The sequence below is a fragment of the Penicillium samsonianum genome (assembly GCF_028829775.1).
Source record: "Penicillium samsonianum strain IBT 33392 chromosome Unknown utg000001l_segment0_segment0, whole genome shotgun sequence".
NCBI lineage: Eukaryota > Fungi > Ascomycota > Eurotiomycetes > Eurotiales > Aspergillaceae > Penicillium > Penicillium samsonianum.
This window is the reverse complement of record NW_026643259.1, coordinates 1,959,545-1,972,374: the sequence shown is the minus strand read 5'-3', so window position 1 is coordinate 1,972,374 and position 12,830 is coordinate 1,959,545. Positions and strand designations below refer to the sequence as shown.

The window sequence follows — 12,830 nt, the reverse complement described above, 5'->3', positions numbered from 1 at the left end:
AGTCCCCAAAGTAGAAAGAGTGCCGATCACGTGAAGCTATACAAATGCCGGGGGTGTTACATAAGTTACTCCACCGCCTCATTGCACCAATGAGATAATTCTAGTGGGCGGCATTTGATCAACACGAAGCAACCTACCTAGGTAACACATTTTACTTATTGCTTATTGTCAAACAAAGATCGAAAATGCCCAGTGTGAGATTAACTCCCCATGGCTGTACCGCTCGGGGCTGACGATTACAATAGCATGGTGTGCCACGGTACAAACCAGTTGAGAAGTCCGCCGAGGCACGACAGCAAGAGCTGCAGAAGATAGAAAATTACAAGGATCTCGAGCTTTCGGTATCCAAAAAGGTTGGTCATCTTGTAGATCTCACCTACAAACAGAGTCTGACACCAGACAGGTGGCTGAGCATGAGTACACAATCGAGACCTTGAAGAAGATCTCGGAGCTACTGTCTAGCAATCCAGAATACTACACAGCCTGGAACTACCGCCGGCAGGTACTGCAGTATCAATTCTCCCAAGTAGGGGGTTCGGATGACGAGACTGCTGCCAAATCAGTCACAGAGTTAATCATAAATGATTTACATTTCCTGATTCCCCTTCTCCGGAGCTTCCCCAAGTGCTACTGGATCTGGAACTATCGTTTATGGCTGTTGGACGAGGCTCGTCGTCTACTACCCATTGCCGAGGCCCGGAAAATCTGGCAGCAAGAACTTGCCCTTGTGGGTAAGATGTTGACTCTCGATAGCCGGAATTTCCACGGGTGGGGTTATCGACGCTTCGTGGTTGAGACCTTGAAGGAACTTGGCACTGCCGAAGAAGCAACAAGCATAACCCAGAAGGAATTTGAATATGCCAAGAAGATGATTGGCGCTAATCTTTCCAACTTCTCCGCGTGGCATTACCGGACAAAGCTTATCCAATCCCTTTTGGATGAGCAATCTGCCAGCGATGACGATCGGAGAAAAATGTTGGATGAGGGTTGGTCTAACCTGTCTTATCGGAGTCTGCCCTATGCTAATTTGCGTTTTCAGAACTATCCCTCATTCATCAGGCATTTATTGATCCTTATGATCAGTCACTTTGGTTCTATCACCAAAATCTGATGAGTGTGTTTGACCCGTCGATGGCCGAACGAACTATGGCTCCCAATTTGAGCTCGTCCGACCGGCTGGAGTACATTAAAAATGAGATTGAAGAGATCCAGGAGATGTTGGATGGAGCTGAAGACTGCAAATACATCTACCAGGCATTAATTGAGTGCACCCTTCTCGCATCCAAGGTGGAAGGCAGCTTGTCTTCCGAGGATCGGGACCAGATTCTGAGCTGGCTCTCAGAATTGAAGAAACTGGATCCATTGCGACGAGAAAGATGGCTTGATTTTGAGAAGACCTTGTGAAAATAGATAGTTACAGCCTATGCATATACGTTGGGTTATCTGTTTATTGACCCCTTTGCTCACCTGGGCAGTATGTAGTGCCACCATAAGACATTAAATTCCTAGAAAGACCAAAATACCATATTAAGACATTCTCTAAAGCATACTAAATATGATATGCATCGAGATAGGCTAATTATAATTCTAGCTTGGATATATACATCGTAGAATATGCAAATGCATTCCCAACGTCTCCAACCTGTCGGTTCCGCCCTGGGGCGCCAATCAGCGGCGAGTGTATCTGGCCATCGGAATCAATCACTTGAAACTCGTCAAATCCCTTCAATTCCTTCCTCATTCCATCTTTTTTCCCTTTTCGCGAATTCCACTCCCTTGCGATTTTGTCTTTTAGCTCTTTCGAGTCTCTGCTCTCTTATCCTATGGAGTGTTCCATCTTCTGATTGTTGTGAGGTCATCTAAACAGCTATGGCCGACATGTCTACGCCTAAACACAGTCCTGAATACGAAGGGGTAAGTGATTTAGAAGTCTTTCCAAACCCCCAGCTTGCCTTGGCAAGAGCTTATCGCCATCTGAATAGGAGTCTTTTGACGACGCCCTTGAAACAGCCGAAATCCAGGAGAACAACAACCTCAACGTCACCATCCCCAAGTCCACTTCCACCCGATCATTGACCGACAGTCCTCCAATTGGCTCACATATGTCTCCGGAATCAACGGAGAAACCTCCGTTCCCTTCTGAATCGCAGGACGAGAAGAAGACCGAGACCGCCGAGGAGCAGGACAAAGATGGCGAGGGGCAGGACGGACAGAATAACAAGAAAAATAAAAAGAAGAACAAGAGAAAGGGGAAGAAACAGGATGAAGGAACGGATACCAACGATGAGAATAACTATGACGCCAAGGACGAGGTGAACATCGCGACCGATGAGCCCACCCAGGGTGACCAGCCGGAGCAAGGGTCTGAGGTTACGCAGACAGAGATAGAGAAGAACGAAGAAGACCACGATCAGAGCCAAATGCAGAAGTCACCTCTACTCACGTCCCACCGTTTATCAACATCATCATCGCTCGACGAGGTGAACCTGATGAACAGCAAGGAAGACGAGCCGACAGACAAGGCACAGGGTCCAGGGGACAAAACAGAACCGCCTCCGTTACCTCCTAAGGACGATTCAGCCCCTCCGGCAAGCGCCGGGCTGATGGGTCTGTCGGGTGGCCTGCCCTCAATCCCATGGGCGGCTCCTCCAGTGAACAAGAACCCACCTATTCCTCAGCCAGCCCCGCCTCGAAAGCCTAGTGGCCCCTTTGCGTGGTTCTCTCGAAGCTCAACCTCGACCACTGCAAAGGACATCAAATCCCCACCCCACTCTGCCAGTCGACGCAACACTGCCACCTCCGTATCGACCCTTGGCAGCAACCTAGACCATATCGCTCGTGATGGCGACGACGTCTCGAGTGTCGGTTCAAAGAAGCCGAGACGCAATAGCCTGAAGGATCAGTTCAAGATGCTGCGCCTGCGTGAGGAGAGCCATGCGCCAGAGCTCGATCAGACGAGCGTGCGATCGGGCCAGGCCAGCATCAGCCAGTCTGGAGCTAGCCCCCCGATCATCCCAGAGGAAGGAGAGGAGGGCATCTTGGCAGCATCGGGAGCTATTTCACCTTCGATGACCGTTGCTCCTGGGAGAACGGGTTCTGTAGTTGATGCTTCCACCCCGGTGGACTGGGAGATGTGGCAACACCTTGTGAATAATGGGCCCCAGGCCTTGGCAAGCTCAGAGGAACTGAATGCTGCCATCAAACGAGGTATTCCTCAGACGATCCGAGGAGTGATTTGGCAAATTTTGGCGGATTGCCAGACTGCTGATTTGGAGGACATCTATCGAGACCTCGTGGCGCGTGGCACAGCGCAAGACAAAGATGGACGAACTGGCACTGAAACTACGTCGTCGCGCTCTTCAGTGCGGTCCCACCACTCGGGTTCCGGATCACGGTCTAGCAGCGCTGCCCCTAGCCCATCTCGCGAAGGAGACGCAGATAAGTTGTCAAAGGAACATGCCTCCAATGACACCGACCGTGTGAAGAAAGCAAAGACAGACGCTGTTGCGCTGCAAAAATTGGAGAAGGTCATCAGGCGAGACCTGGGTGCTCGCACCAGCTACGCGAAATACTTTGTTTCCCAGGGTAGCCAGGAAGGCCTCTTTGGGCTCTGTAAGGCATACGCCTTGTATGATCCGGGAGTTGGATACGCGCAAGGCATGAACTTTATTGCTATGCCATTGCTGTTCAACGTGAGTATACCCTCAATCAAGCTGATTGAGCTCATTGGCTAACGTTTTACGCAGATGGACGAAGTCGATGCTTTCGCCATGATGGTCAAGCTGATGAATAAGTACTCTCTACGAGATATGTTCATTCAGGATATGCCTGGGCTTCACCGAAGCCTATACCAATTCGAACGACTTCTAGAAGACCTAGAACCCGCTCTCTACTGCCATCTCCGGCGCCGTGGAGTTCCTCCTCAGCTCTATGCCACGCAGTGGTTCTTGACCCTGTTCGCCTATCGTTTCCCGCTGCAACTGGTGCTTCGCATCTACGACCTGATTTTCGAAGAGGGACTAGAGACCACCATCCTCAAATTCGGTGTTGCGATTATGCGACGAAATGCAGACGCGTTGCTTGAAATGAAAGACATGAGTGTGCTCACTAATTTCTTGAAAGAGCGTTTGTTCGACGCCTACATTGACAAGCAGCCATCCACCTCGTCAATCCTGGAGTCAGGCTTCTTCGGAAGCTCCGGTGCCTCTGATAAGGAGATCTACCGATCCGACATCATGGTTCAGGACGCCTGCGCCATTCCGCTCACGTCCGAGATGCTTGCCACGTACACCGCCGAATGGGTGGAAAAGACCCGAACTGAGAAAGAGCGTGAAGTCGAGCTGGAGCACCTGCGGCACACTGTGAGCACGCAGGGCGCGCGTGTCCGACTTCTCGAGGAACGTGCCGAAGCATCAGACAAGGAGCATGTGCAATTGGCCTCTGAGCTGGTTCACGTTAAGGTTGAGAATGAGGAGCTGCGCGACCTCAACGAGGCGCTGGAACTCCAGGTCAGCGAACTCAAGAACGTGGTCGACAAGCAACCGGCCGAAGTTGAGGAGAAGCTGCGCCTAGAAATGGAACGGATCATGAAGCGGAACATCGAGGTGCAAAACGAGAACCGTGCGATGGAAGAATCAATGTCCGACATGGAGAAGGAGTTGGTTGCCACGAAAATGAAGTGGGCAGAGGTAAGATATTCCCTTTCAATATTCAGCGCGAGACGCCGAGACTGACGAACTCAAACAGATTTCCGAGAACCACGAGACCCTCCGCCAGAAATGGAGCGACCTCCGTCGTGCCCTCGACTGATTACATCGTTGCTCCTATTACTACTCCACCTCTCGACCCCGGATAACAGTATCCGGTTCTGTATATTTGGAATGCGCAGATGAGATGGCGAGGATCTGCGATCACGTCCTACCTTGCGCATTTGCACCATGCTTATGGGCCGGGTCTTTTGCTTTTGTCCTGATTTACTCCCCGTTGCTTTCCCCCGTTTTCAGCCAATATTATGATTTGCGCCCCTTTTACGACCTCGACCTCTTCCCCAAGCTCTCAGCATGCCATTTCTGGAAGGCATCGGTGTTTTACTACCTGTTGAGTTATATTTGCTTTAGTGTGTATGTCTATCTCCGATCCTCGGGCAGGGCGTACTAGACGTATGCAATGTACATCATCAATGGACTTTGTTCTCTTACTGTGTCAGCTCTACCTTATCTCTACCTATACTCTCTTTATACGAAGTTCAAACATGCACAAATCCCAATACGTATCTCCAATTTTTCAAATCCATTACAAAATATTCTCATAGTAAGTCGTCAACACATCCTCCTTAACAGGCCCAGCACAAGCCTTGAGAGCCTTATGCGCCTCACACTCGCTATCATAGTACTCCATATCCTCCATCGAAGCAAAAGTCGTCTTGACAGACAAGTTGTATCCCTTATTGCGAGGATCAGGGATCGAAGCCCCAACAGCAGCAGCGAGGATATAGGGCTTCCCGTCCTAAACAAAGAAAAAAAAAACACCCGTTAATAACCGTTCAATTACGTTTCGTTCCGAACCCCCCTCCCGTTTCTCCGAATGGCTGGGTATAACAACATAGTACATATACGTAGGCCGGACAGTGCAGACTGCACAGAACCAGGACTGAGTATAGAAAAGACAATATGCACTCACCTTTGTAGCAGTCTTCGCAAGAACCTTGTACTGCTCCAGCACGCGGTTGCGATCCGCCTCGTTGGGGATCTTGAAGAGGGTGATTCGCTCGATTGGGGCCATTGTTTTGAGGGTGTGGAGGGTGAGGAGTCGGGACATGGATATCGGGGCTAAGGGGGATATTTATATGGGTTTATAGGGTTTTATATGGCGGGGTTAAGGCGATGTCATTGTTCCTGATACTTCCGTCGGGTTGTGGGGTGAAGGCAACGGAGTAGACCCGTTAATTCAAGATTTGTTTAATTGATCCGTGGTTTTTCTTGGACTAGTTAGTGTTGACCTTGAGAGTCTTCTATATTTTCTGTATCTTCTATATCTATCTCTTCAATTGGAGGTCTCTTTGCATAGGTTGTGAGTTGAGCGGAATGGTGTTGTTTGGAGAGCGCGCGATTTCCGCCCGGGTATTTGGTGTGCGGAATTTGGTATTGAAGGATGATGGGGATTATATAGGCGCCTAGGATGGATATTTAAGTCCCTCGGTATATTATTTTTGCACTATTGTCACGATGCTGTGGGACAAACTACGCATAGTATACCTACATGGCTCACTATATGGTTCACTAGAAGCACGGAACATAAGCCTGAAGGAACTTATCATCACTTATGATGCCCAGAAGATTGACTATTGACTAGAGTCCTTACATTGGATATGACATGGTGCTCCTCTCCCATACCAATTCAAGCATTCCATGCTCTTAAGACCCAAAAAGGAACCACCGGTGATCACAGATTCCCACGCAGAGCCTGCTCCCTCTCAAAAGCCTCGAACAAACTCTTGAAATTCCCAGCCCCAAACCCATCAAACGAATTCCGCTGTATGACCTCTATAAACACCGTCGGCCTATCCCCGACATGCTTGGAGAAGATCTGAAGCAGGTATCCGCGCTGGTCGAAATCAACCAAGATATTCAGCCGCTCGAGCACGTCTACATCGGCTCCCAGCGTCCAGGACACCTGTGTTAGGCGTTTCCGCAGACCCGCATAGTATGTAGCTGGTACATTGAGGAACTGGACACCGCGCGCTTGGAGCCCAGTTACGGCAGCGACGATGTCGTGCGTGCGGAAGGCTATGTGTTGCACTCCGGCGCCGTGGTAGTAGTCGACGAATCTGTGGGGGTTAGAATGGTTGTTATGTGGGTGGAGTAGAGGAGACGAGAAAGAAAGAAAGAAAGAAAGAAAGAAAGAACAGGGGCGGGTTGCGTACTCTTCAATCTGTGATTTCTTCTTGCCGGTTGCGGGCTCGTTCATAGGCATCTTGATGGTTTCGTTTGGTGAAGCGATGACAATCGATCGCATCGCCGAGTACTCGCTGCACATGTCTTTATCGTCGACTGTCCAGTAGCGATGGAAGTCGAGGCATTCCTCATAACTAAAGCTCATTTGTTAGAGTGACAATTCCGACAGGGACGACCACGATTCTACTCACTATTGGACAATGCTGTCCACTCCTCCCCACGACTGATTCCCGACACAGTGGTCAATCTCAAGAAGGTTGATGGGCGGCAGAAGCTGTGTGATCGGATCTTCACTATCAACCAATCGATACCCAGGCAAGAAGGGAGCGCCTGCCGAATACCGCTCACGATTCACCAGAGAATGTACGGTATCCCCGTACGTCCCAACAGTTGCAGAGACGATCCATCCATGCCCCTCGACAGCAGACGTCCGCGGTTCGGCGATGGCGCGAGCACCGTTCCCAACAGCCCGCTTCCACACAGCTTGTATATCGCCCGCGATCCTGAATGCGACATCCTTCACTCCATCGCCGTGTATGGTCAAGTGTTTATGGATCTCAGCCAACGTCGTCCGCTCATAATTCGAAGCCTGGCGCAAGAGACCGTCGTCTGAGCCTTCGTTCGGCGGGCCACAAACTGGCCCCGTGAGAACGAAAGTAGCGCCGCTGTTGGCTACAACATAGCTCACGAGATAGGGAGAGCCGGTTTCCGGGCCGCGGTATGCAATGGGGCGGAAGCCCATGCGAGTGATCCAGTACGAAGCGGCTTGTTTGGGGTTGCCGACGTACCAATGGATGTGATCGAAGCCGACGTATTCGGGCCCCATCTTCGTGGGAAAGATATCTTCATTTTCCGGGACGGCCATGGTTGGTGCTGTTGATTGTGGCTGCGTTGGTGATGGTGTCGGTGTCGGTGTGGACCGAGAAACATGTCATCCCTCCGCCAGCCCTTGGCGCCGGTATAAGTTGCGGTCAAGTTATTTATGAGTGATCTTGAAGACAACTGTGTCAGGTTCGGGAGAAAAATAGAATGCTGGTGAGGGGAACCCTGCCCAGACGTGTCACATTCCAAGCCCGCATCTCCGGATCAATAGAGGGAGATGGGCTATCTAAGATAAATGTATGAGGCAATGCTGAAGTCATCCATTCATGCAGACTGGGTAATTCCTTCTGCTGTCTGTGCGGGCTGTTGGCCTTGAGGTAAAACAGAGCTTTGTCCTTGTTTGGCCTTGGAAGGTTCGAATCCAGGCCGGTATACCAGCAGAAGCCGAATTGATGTTTTTGCACAACAACGAGGTCAATGCCGTAGAGAGAAGCCGCTGTTCTCCGTAGCAAAGCGCGAGGCCATGTTCAGTTGGGCTGGCCATGCATGTCATGACCTTTCATCCAAGTCCTGCGGCTCCAGTATATGTTGTACACAACATATGCCATCTCCAGAAGATCCCATCTCGCCAGTTTATCCCATTGATTCTAATGAAACCTCCAACCCAGCCCAATCAAACATTGGTCACAGGCTCCGGCCGACTCTTGAAGAAGATCTTATAGCGCACAATCTCCGCAACCTCCAGTTCCTCGCCCTCCGACGCCTGACGTTTCTGTAGCACGGCAATCGGCCGTGGCAGCTTCTTAACTTCTCCGGTCATCCGCTGGTACCGGCCGACATACATGTAAGCGCGCTTCATCCATTTTGTGTCGTCTGGGTTATGGACCGAGTAGTCTGGGAACATGAGTTTTCCGATCGGAGTTTCGAAGGTGGAGGCCGGATTGTCCGTAGATGAGGAGTAGTCTATGTCCTCCTCTTCGTTCCCTGAGGGGACATTGATTGTGCCCTGGAGCTCGAGAATGGCTAGGCCCGAGGGTGTTTGAAGGAGCGCTGGGAGGGGATTATTCGGCGTTGAGGCGATTGCAGTCGCTTTTGACGGGCTTGAGCAGTGTGGTTGTAGCTTTATGGAGGGCATGATGTAGTCTGTTCAATTGGAGTTGGAGGAGGAAAACCCGAACGCGGCACGCGTTGGGTTATTTCCCCACACTTCTTATCGCGAGAAATGGGCAATTACTGTAGATGGAATTACGACCACAGAATGAATTTTATTATTATTATCTGTAGACTTGTAGGATTAAGAGTATATACATGGATTTAGATACAAGGATTCTGAATAGTCCATTATGTTTGTTCTCTTGTCTCGGGAAAAGGCATAAGTCAACACTTGGTCCAAAGCCAGGAATCAAGTGATTCGGTGCTAATACATTGCAAAGGTAACAATTGATGTAGGTGTGCTACATACATAACTTTGGGCTTAAGCGTGGCTGGTTGACATGAGCTTTGGCGTAATAGAAGCATTCTTCCAAGGCCACGGCCGTCATAAGGGAGTGGTAGAGTGCCTTTCCAAGAGGACGAGTTTCGTGTCGTTGCAAAAGAGCAGTTATTATCTTGGTTGACTCTGCAGCATAGCTCTGGAGGTAGAAAGGGGTGACAACACAGAAACCATGCGCTCAAAATTAGAACGTAGAGCTCGATACCTGCGCAAACTGCCAGACAACCCTCGAAATCAGATTCAGATATCAAAGCGCCCGTGATATTTTGCGTTTTATCTGCATATTAATATGTCAGCTAAGTTCTTTGAATTGCTAGAATCAACATTAAAACCACGTACCAATAGTTCAGGGGTATTTACTCAATTGCAAATAGCAAATGAGCACAAGGCACAAGGCACAATGAGCCAGAATCATAACTCTCAAGAAGTGCTACTCTTATAGCAAACATCTTCGAGGTTCTGTAGGCCCTTGATCGCCTCACCAGCCACATCTTCAGCAGTCCCAGCTGGACCCTGTAATTTGCCGTAACGGAGATCACTCATATCACCAACAGTCGTATTGAGCTGAGCCAAAACCTGCGCAGCCTCTTGGTCAATACCAGCAATTTCATGCTCGATATTAGCGCTAGCCGTCTCCATTTCAGCCAGGAGACTAGCCACCGAGTGATAATCTCCCGGTGCAGCACTAGGTGGCTGGCCGAACAGATGCAGATCCATGTCCATTTCGCGCTGCTCTTCAGAACTTGAGGCTTCGACTCCAGGGGCTAGGATGGCTTTTCGGAGCTCTGCTCTCTGCTTTTCACCTTGCTTGATCTCGTTGTCGATGCTTTCATTGACTCGGTCCATGTCCTGTTCTCGGACCTGTTGCAGCTCCCGATACAAAGTCCTGATGTGTGGATGGGCTCTCAGGCGCTTTGGGAAGAGCTCTGTGAACTTTTGCAGTGACATGACTGTTGGTAGCGGGGCTGGAGATAGCAGGAAATTGCTTAGGATGGACTCCTCGGAGGGAGGCATGATGGATGTGTAATGTAGTGTAGTACACACAAATATGCGGAGTATAGTTTTTCTTCTTTTCCCTCACTGAGTGTAGGAGTGTAGTTCTCCCGTTTGACGCGAACCGAAGTTGACAATACTCACGTGAACAAAGAATATGAAGAAATAGAATGAATAGAAGAATGTAATTGAATCCAGAATAGTTCCTATTGTAATAAATAGAAGTTTGTATGAATAGTTGTAAATGTGAAGGTGACAATAAGCTGCCCGCGCCTATTTTCTTCCAAGGGGCCACTCATCCTCGCTTGTTTTCCTTCTTCTTCCACTCTACTTCATCTACTACATCTACATCGCCAACTTGTCTCAACCCCATTCTCTCTTATTAAAATCTTGATTCTTTCTACTATTCTTGAGCTGGTCTCTCGTCTGATCTAATCTTGTTCCTTCTTGCAGCTTCTTCCACTTTGCTGAAAGAAATTTGCTGTCAAAAACCATCTTGTACTGCCATTTGTGCATCTTCCTCACTGCCTGTCTTTGCTCAAGCCTGCAAGATCTATTTGCAGTGTTACAATCCATTGGAGTCTTTGAAGGCTTCCAAGGTTCTTCTGATCGTGGCTGTTGCCGCCTGTATCACACCCTTTTCCCGCAAGACAGGAGACATCTTGACAACTCCTCTACACCTTCAACCTTGAAGGTCTGCAATCTGTCATACAAACTTCTACACGCCCATCTTCTACTTTTTTCCCGACAAAATGGCTCCTATTTCTATGTATAGTAAGGACGAGAAGGTCCTTTGCTTCCACCATGAGATCCTTTACGATGCCAAGATCCTGGATGTTCGCCACAAGGACTCCAGCGACAAGAAGAGCCCCTTTGAATACCAAGTCCACTACAAGGGCTGGAAGAATACGTAAGTCTGGCTTGTTTCTTTTTCCCCGCTGTTTATCTACATCCTGGCTGCGATGTTGAGATTGTTCCCCTCCAACCTTGGAAAGTTTGTCCGGGCCATCACGGAAGACTTGACCTTGATCTATGCACGCTGTTATGCATGAACTCCTGTTCTTTTCTACTGCACATGTTTCTAGAAATCAATACGTGCAAGATCATTATCATTGAACAATTTGCTAACATTCGAACAGTTGGGATGACTGGGTTCTGGAGGACCGTCTTCGCAAGCACACCGAAGACAACCGCGAATTGGCCAACAATCTGCGTCGCGAAGCTGAAGCTTCTTTCCGCCTGAAAAATACCAAGGTCACTGCTAAGAAGCGTGCCGGTTCCGACCGTGACTCTGTGCGGGACAGCGAGGAGCGCGGCTCCGTGCCCGGCCGTGGCACCAAGCGAGCCCGTGATAGTGAAATCGAAAAGGTATGCAATTAACACATCGACCAAATTTGGTGCAATGGAAATCAAAACCAAGAAAAAAAAAACACAAAAGAACTATATAACATTTATGACCGCATCCTAACAATCTGCAACAGGAGGAGAGCTTCAACATCCGCCCCTCAGTCCGGATCATCATGCCAGACAACCTGAAGTCCCTACTTGTCGATGACTGGGAGCAGGTAACTAAGAACCAGTGCGTCACCTCTCTGCCAGCGAAGTACCCCGTCCGCCAGATCCTGCAGGACTGGCACGAGGAAGAGCTTCCAAAGCGGTCGGGCTCGTCGGCAGACGAGGACGTGCTGGAGGAAGTGGTTGCCGGGATCCAGGAGTACTTCGACAAGTGTCTGGACAAGATCCTTCTCTACCGCCACGAGCGCCCCCAGTACCGCGGGCTGCGTAAGAAGTTCGAGGCTGCCACCGGGGACCTGGCCGACAAGGGCCCCATCGATGTCTACGGAGCGGAGCACCTGATCCGCTTGTTCAGTATGTATCCCGTTCCGGCTCCTTACTTTCGGTTCAACTGTGATTGGGAACTGTGCTAATTACTGCGTTCGTGTAGGCACCATGCCTGAGTTGATTGCTCAGACTAACATGGATATGCAGGCCACCAACCGCCTGCGAGAGGAGATCTCGAAGCTGTCCATGTGGCTGAGCAAGAACTCCGAGAAGTACTTCGCTACCAGCTACCAGCTGGCGGAGAGCACTCACTGAGTGCGGGATGAAGTTTTTCTTTGGGGGGGAGGGGGAGGGGAAGGGGAAGGGGTTTGTGTCTCTTTTTTGTTGCCTTCGTTGGGGGTGGGGGGGCCACCCTTCCAGCAGCAACTTGTTTTTTTTATTTTTTTTTAAATTTCGATTCGAGAAGCGCGGGCCTGGGAAGGCCTGGAATACAAAATACGTTGTTTGGCTATTTCTTAGTCTCCAAGAGGACGTAGAGTATTCTAGGGTTTTCGTGGGATTGAAAAGTCACGACCTGTATAGGTAGTAGAGAGAGCAAACACTGACATCTCTATGCTATTACCTTGTAGTTATCATGGATACAATGCAATAATGACTCGATACTGAGAAGGCAGAAAATGTGAATTCTCAACTGGATATCTTAATAGAAAACTCAATAGCACCACTACTACCCAGTGATCTACCCTTTCACAGCACCACCCACAAACATTTTGGATCCAGATCAAAAT

The 12,830-nt window shown here is 49.5% G+C and overlaps 7 protein-coding genes across 7 annotated transcripts; 3 read left to right on the top strand and 4 right to left on the bottom strand.

Moving 5' to 3' along the window:
* Positions 1-185: 185 nt before the first annotated feature.
* N7471_000764 (Rab geranylgeranyltransferase BET4) lies at positions 186-1,404 on the top strand (the record flags this gene model as incomplete). The annotated part of the gene is made up of 4 exons (XM_057273485.1): positions 186-194; positions 246-353; positions 404-986; positions 1,040-1,404. 4 exons carry the CDS (start codon positions 186-188, stop codon positions 1,402-1,404), a joined length of 1,065 nt encoding a protein of 354 aa, XP_057141664.1.
* A 335-nt stretch (positions 1,405-1,739) lies between these two features.
* Positions 1,740-5,223, top strand: N7471_000763 (putative GTPase activating protein (Gyp5)). Its single transcript, XM_057273484.1, has 4 exons — positions 1,740-1,914; positions 1,983-3,692; positions 3,747-4,688; positions 4,747-5,223. The coding sequence occupies exons 1-4, from the start codon at positions 1,870-1,872 to the stop codon at positions 4,807-4,809; spliced, it is 2,760 nt and encodes a 919-aa protein (XP_057141663.1). The 5' UTR covers positions 1,740-1,869; the 3' UTR covers positions 4,810-5,223.
* A 69-nt stretch (positions 5,224-5,292) lies between these two features.
* On the bottom strand, positions 5,293-5,817 carry N7471_000762 (Dabb family protein; the record flags this gene model as incomplete). The annotated part of the gene is made up of 2 exons (XM_057273483.1): positions 5,293-5,505; positions 5,680-5,817. 2 exons carry the CDS (start codon positions 5,815-5,817, stop codon positions 5,293-5,295), a joined length of 351 nt encoding a protein of 116 aa, XP_057141662.1.
* Positions 5,818-6,371: 554 nt separating this feature from the next.
* On the bottom strand, positions 6,372-7,818 carry N7471_000761 (4-hydroxyphenylpyruvate dioxygenase family protein; the record flags this gene model as incomplete). The annotated part of the gene is made up of 3 exons (XM_057273482.1): positions 6,372-6,826; positions 6,923-7,087; positions 7,145-7,818. 3 exons carry the CDS (start codon positions 7,816-7,818, stop codon positions 6,442-6,444), a joined length of 1,224 nt encoding a protein of 407 aa, XP_057141661.1. The 3' UTR covers positions 6,372-6,441.
* A 630-nt stretch (positions 7,819-8,448) lies between these two features.
* On the bottom strand, positions 8,449-8,910 carry N7471_000760 (Ctf8 family protein; the record flags this gene model as incomplete). The annotated part of the gene is made up of 1 exon (XM_057273481.1): positions 8,449-8,910. The coding sequence occupies one exon, from the start codon at positions 8,908-8,910 to the stop codon at positions 8,449-8,451; it is 462 nt and encodes a 153-aa protein (XP_057141660.1).
* A 777-nt stretch (positions 8,911-9,687) lies between these two features.
* Positions 9,688-10,281, bottom strand: N7471_000759 (Cnl2/NKP2 family protein; the record flags this gene model as incomplete). Its single annotated transcript, XM_057273480.1, has 1 exon — positions 9,688-10,281. One exon carries the CDS (start codon positions 10,279-10,281, stop codon positions 9,688-9,690), a length of 594 nt encoding a protein of 197 aa, XP_057141659.1.
* A 731-nt stretch (positions 10,282-11,012) lies between these two features.
* Positions 11,013-12,357, top strand: N7471_000758 (uncharacterized protein; the record flags this gene model as incomplete). The annotated part of the gene is made up of 4 exons (XM_057273479.1): positions 11,013-11,170; positions 11,400-11,628; positions 11,742-12,129; positions 12,206-12,357. The coding sequence occupies 4 exons, from the start codon at positions 11,013-11,015 to the stop codon at positions 12,355-12,357; spliced, it is 927 nt and encodes a 308-aa protein (XP_057141658.1).
* Between the last annotated feature and the right edge of the window lie 473 nt (positions 12,358-12,830).

Bases quoted from the DNA above. Each gene is read 5' to 3' on its own strand.
- N7471_000763 (XM_057273484.1), top strand. From the start codon at position 1,870: ATGGCCGACATGTCTACGCCTAAACACAGTCCTGAATACGAAGGG. The intron at 3,693-3,746 runs GTGAGTATACCC...CGTTTTACGCAG, and splicing joins CTATGCCATTGCTGTTCAAC to ATGGACGAAGTCGATGCTTT. The intron at 4,689-4,746 runs GTAAGATATTCC...GAACTCAAACAG, and splicing joins CGAAAATGAAGTGGGCAGAG to ATTTCCGAGAACCACGAGAC.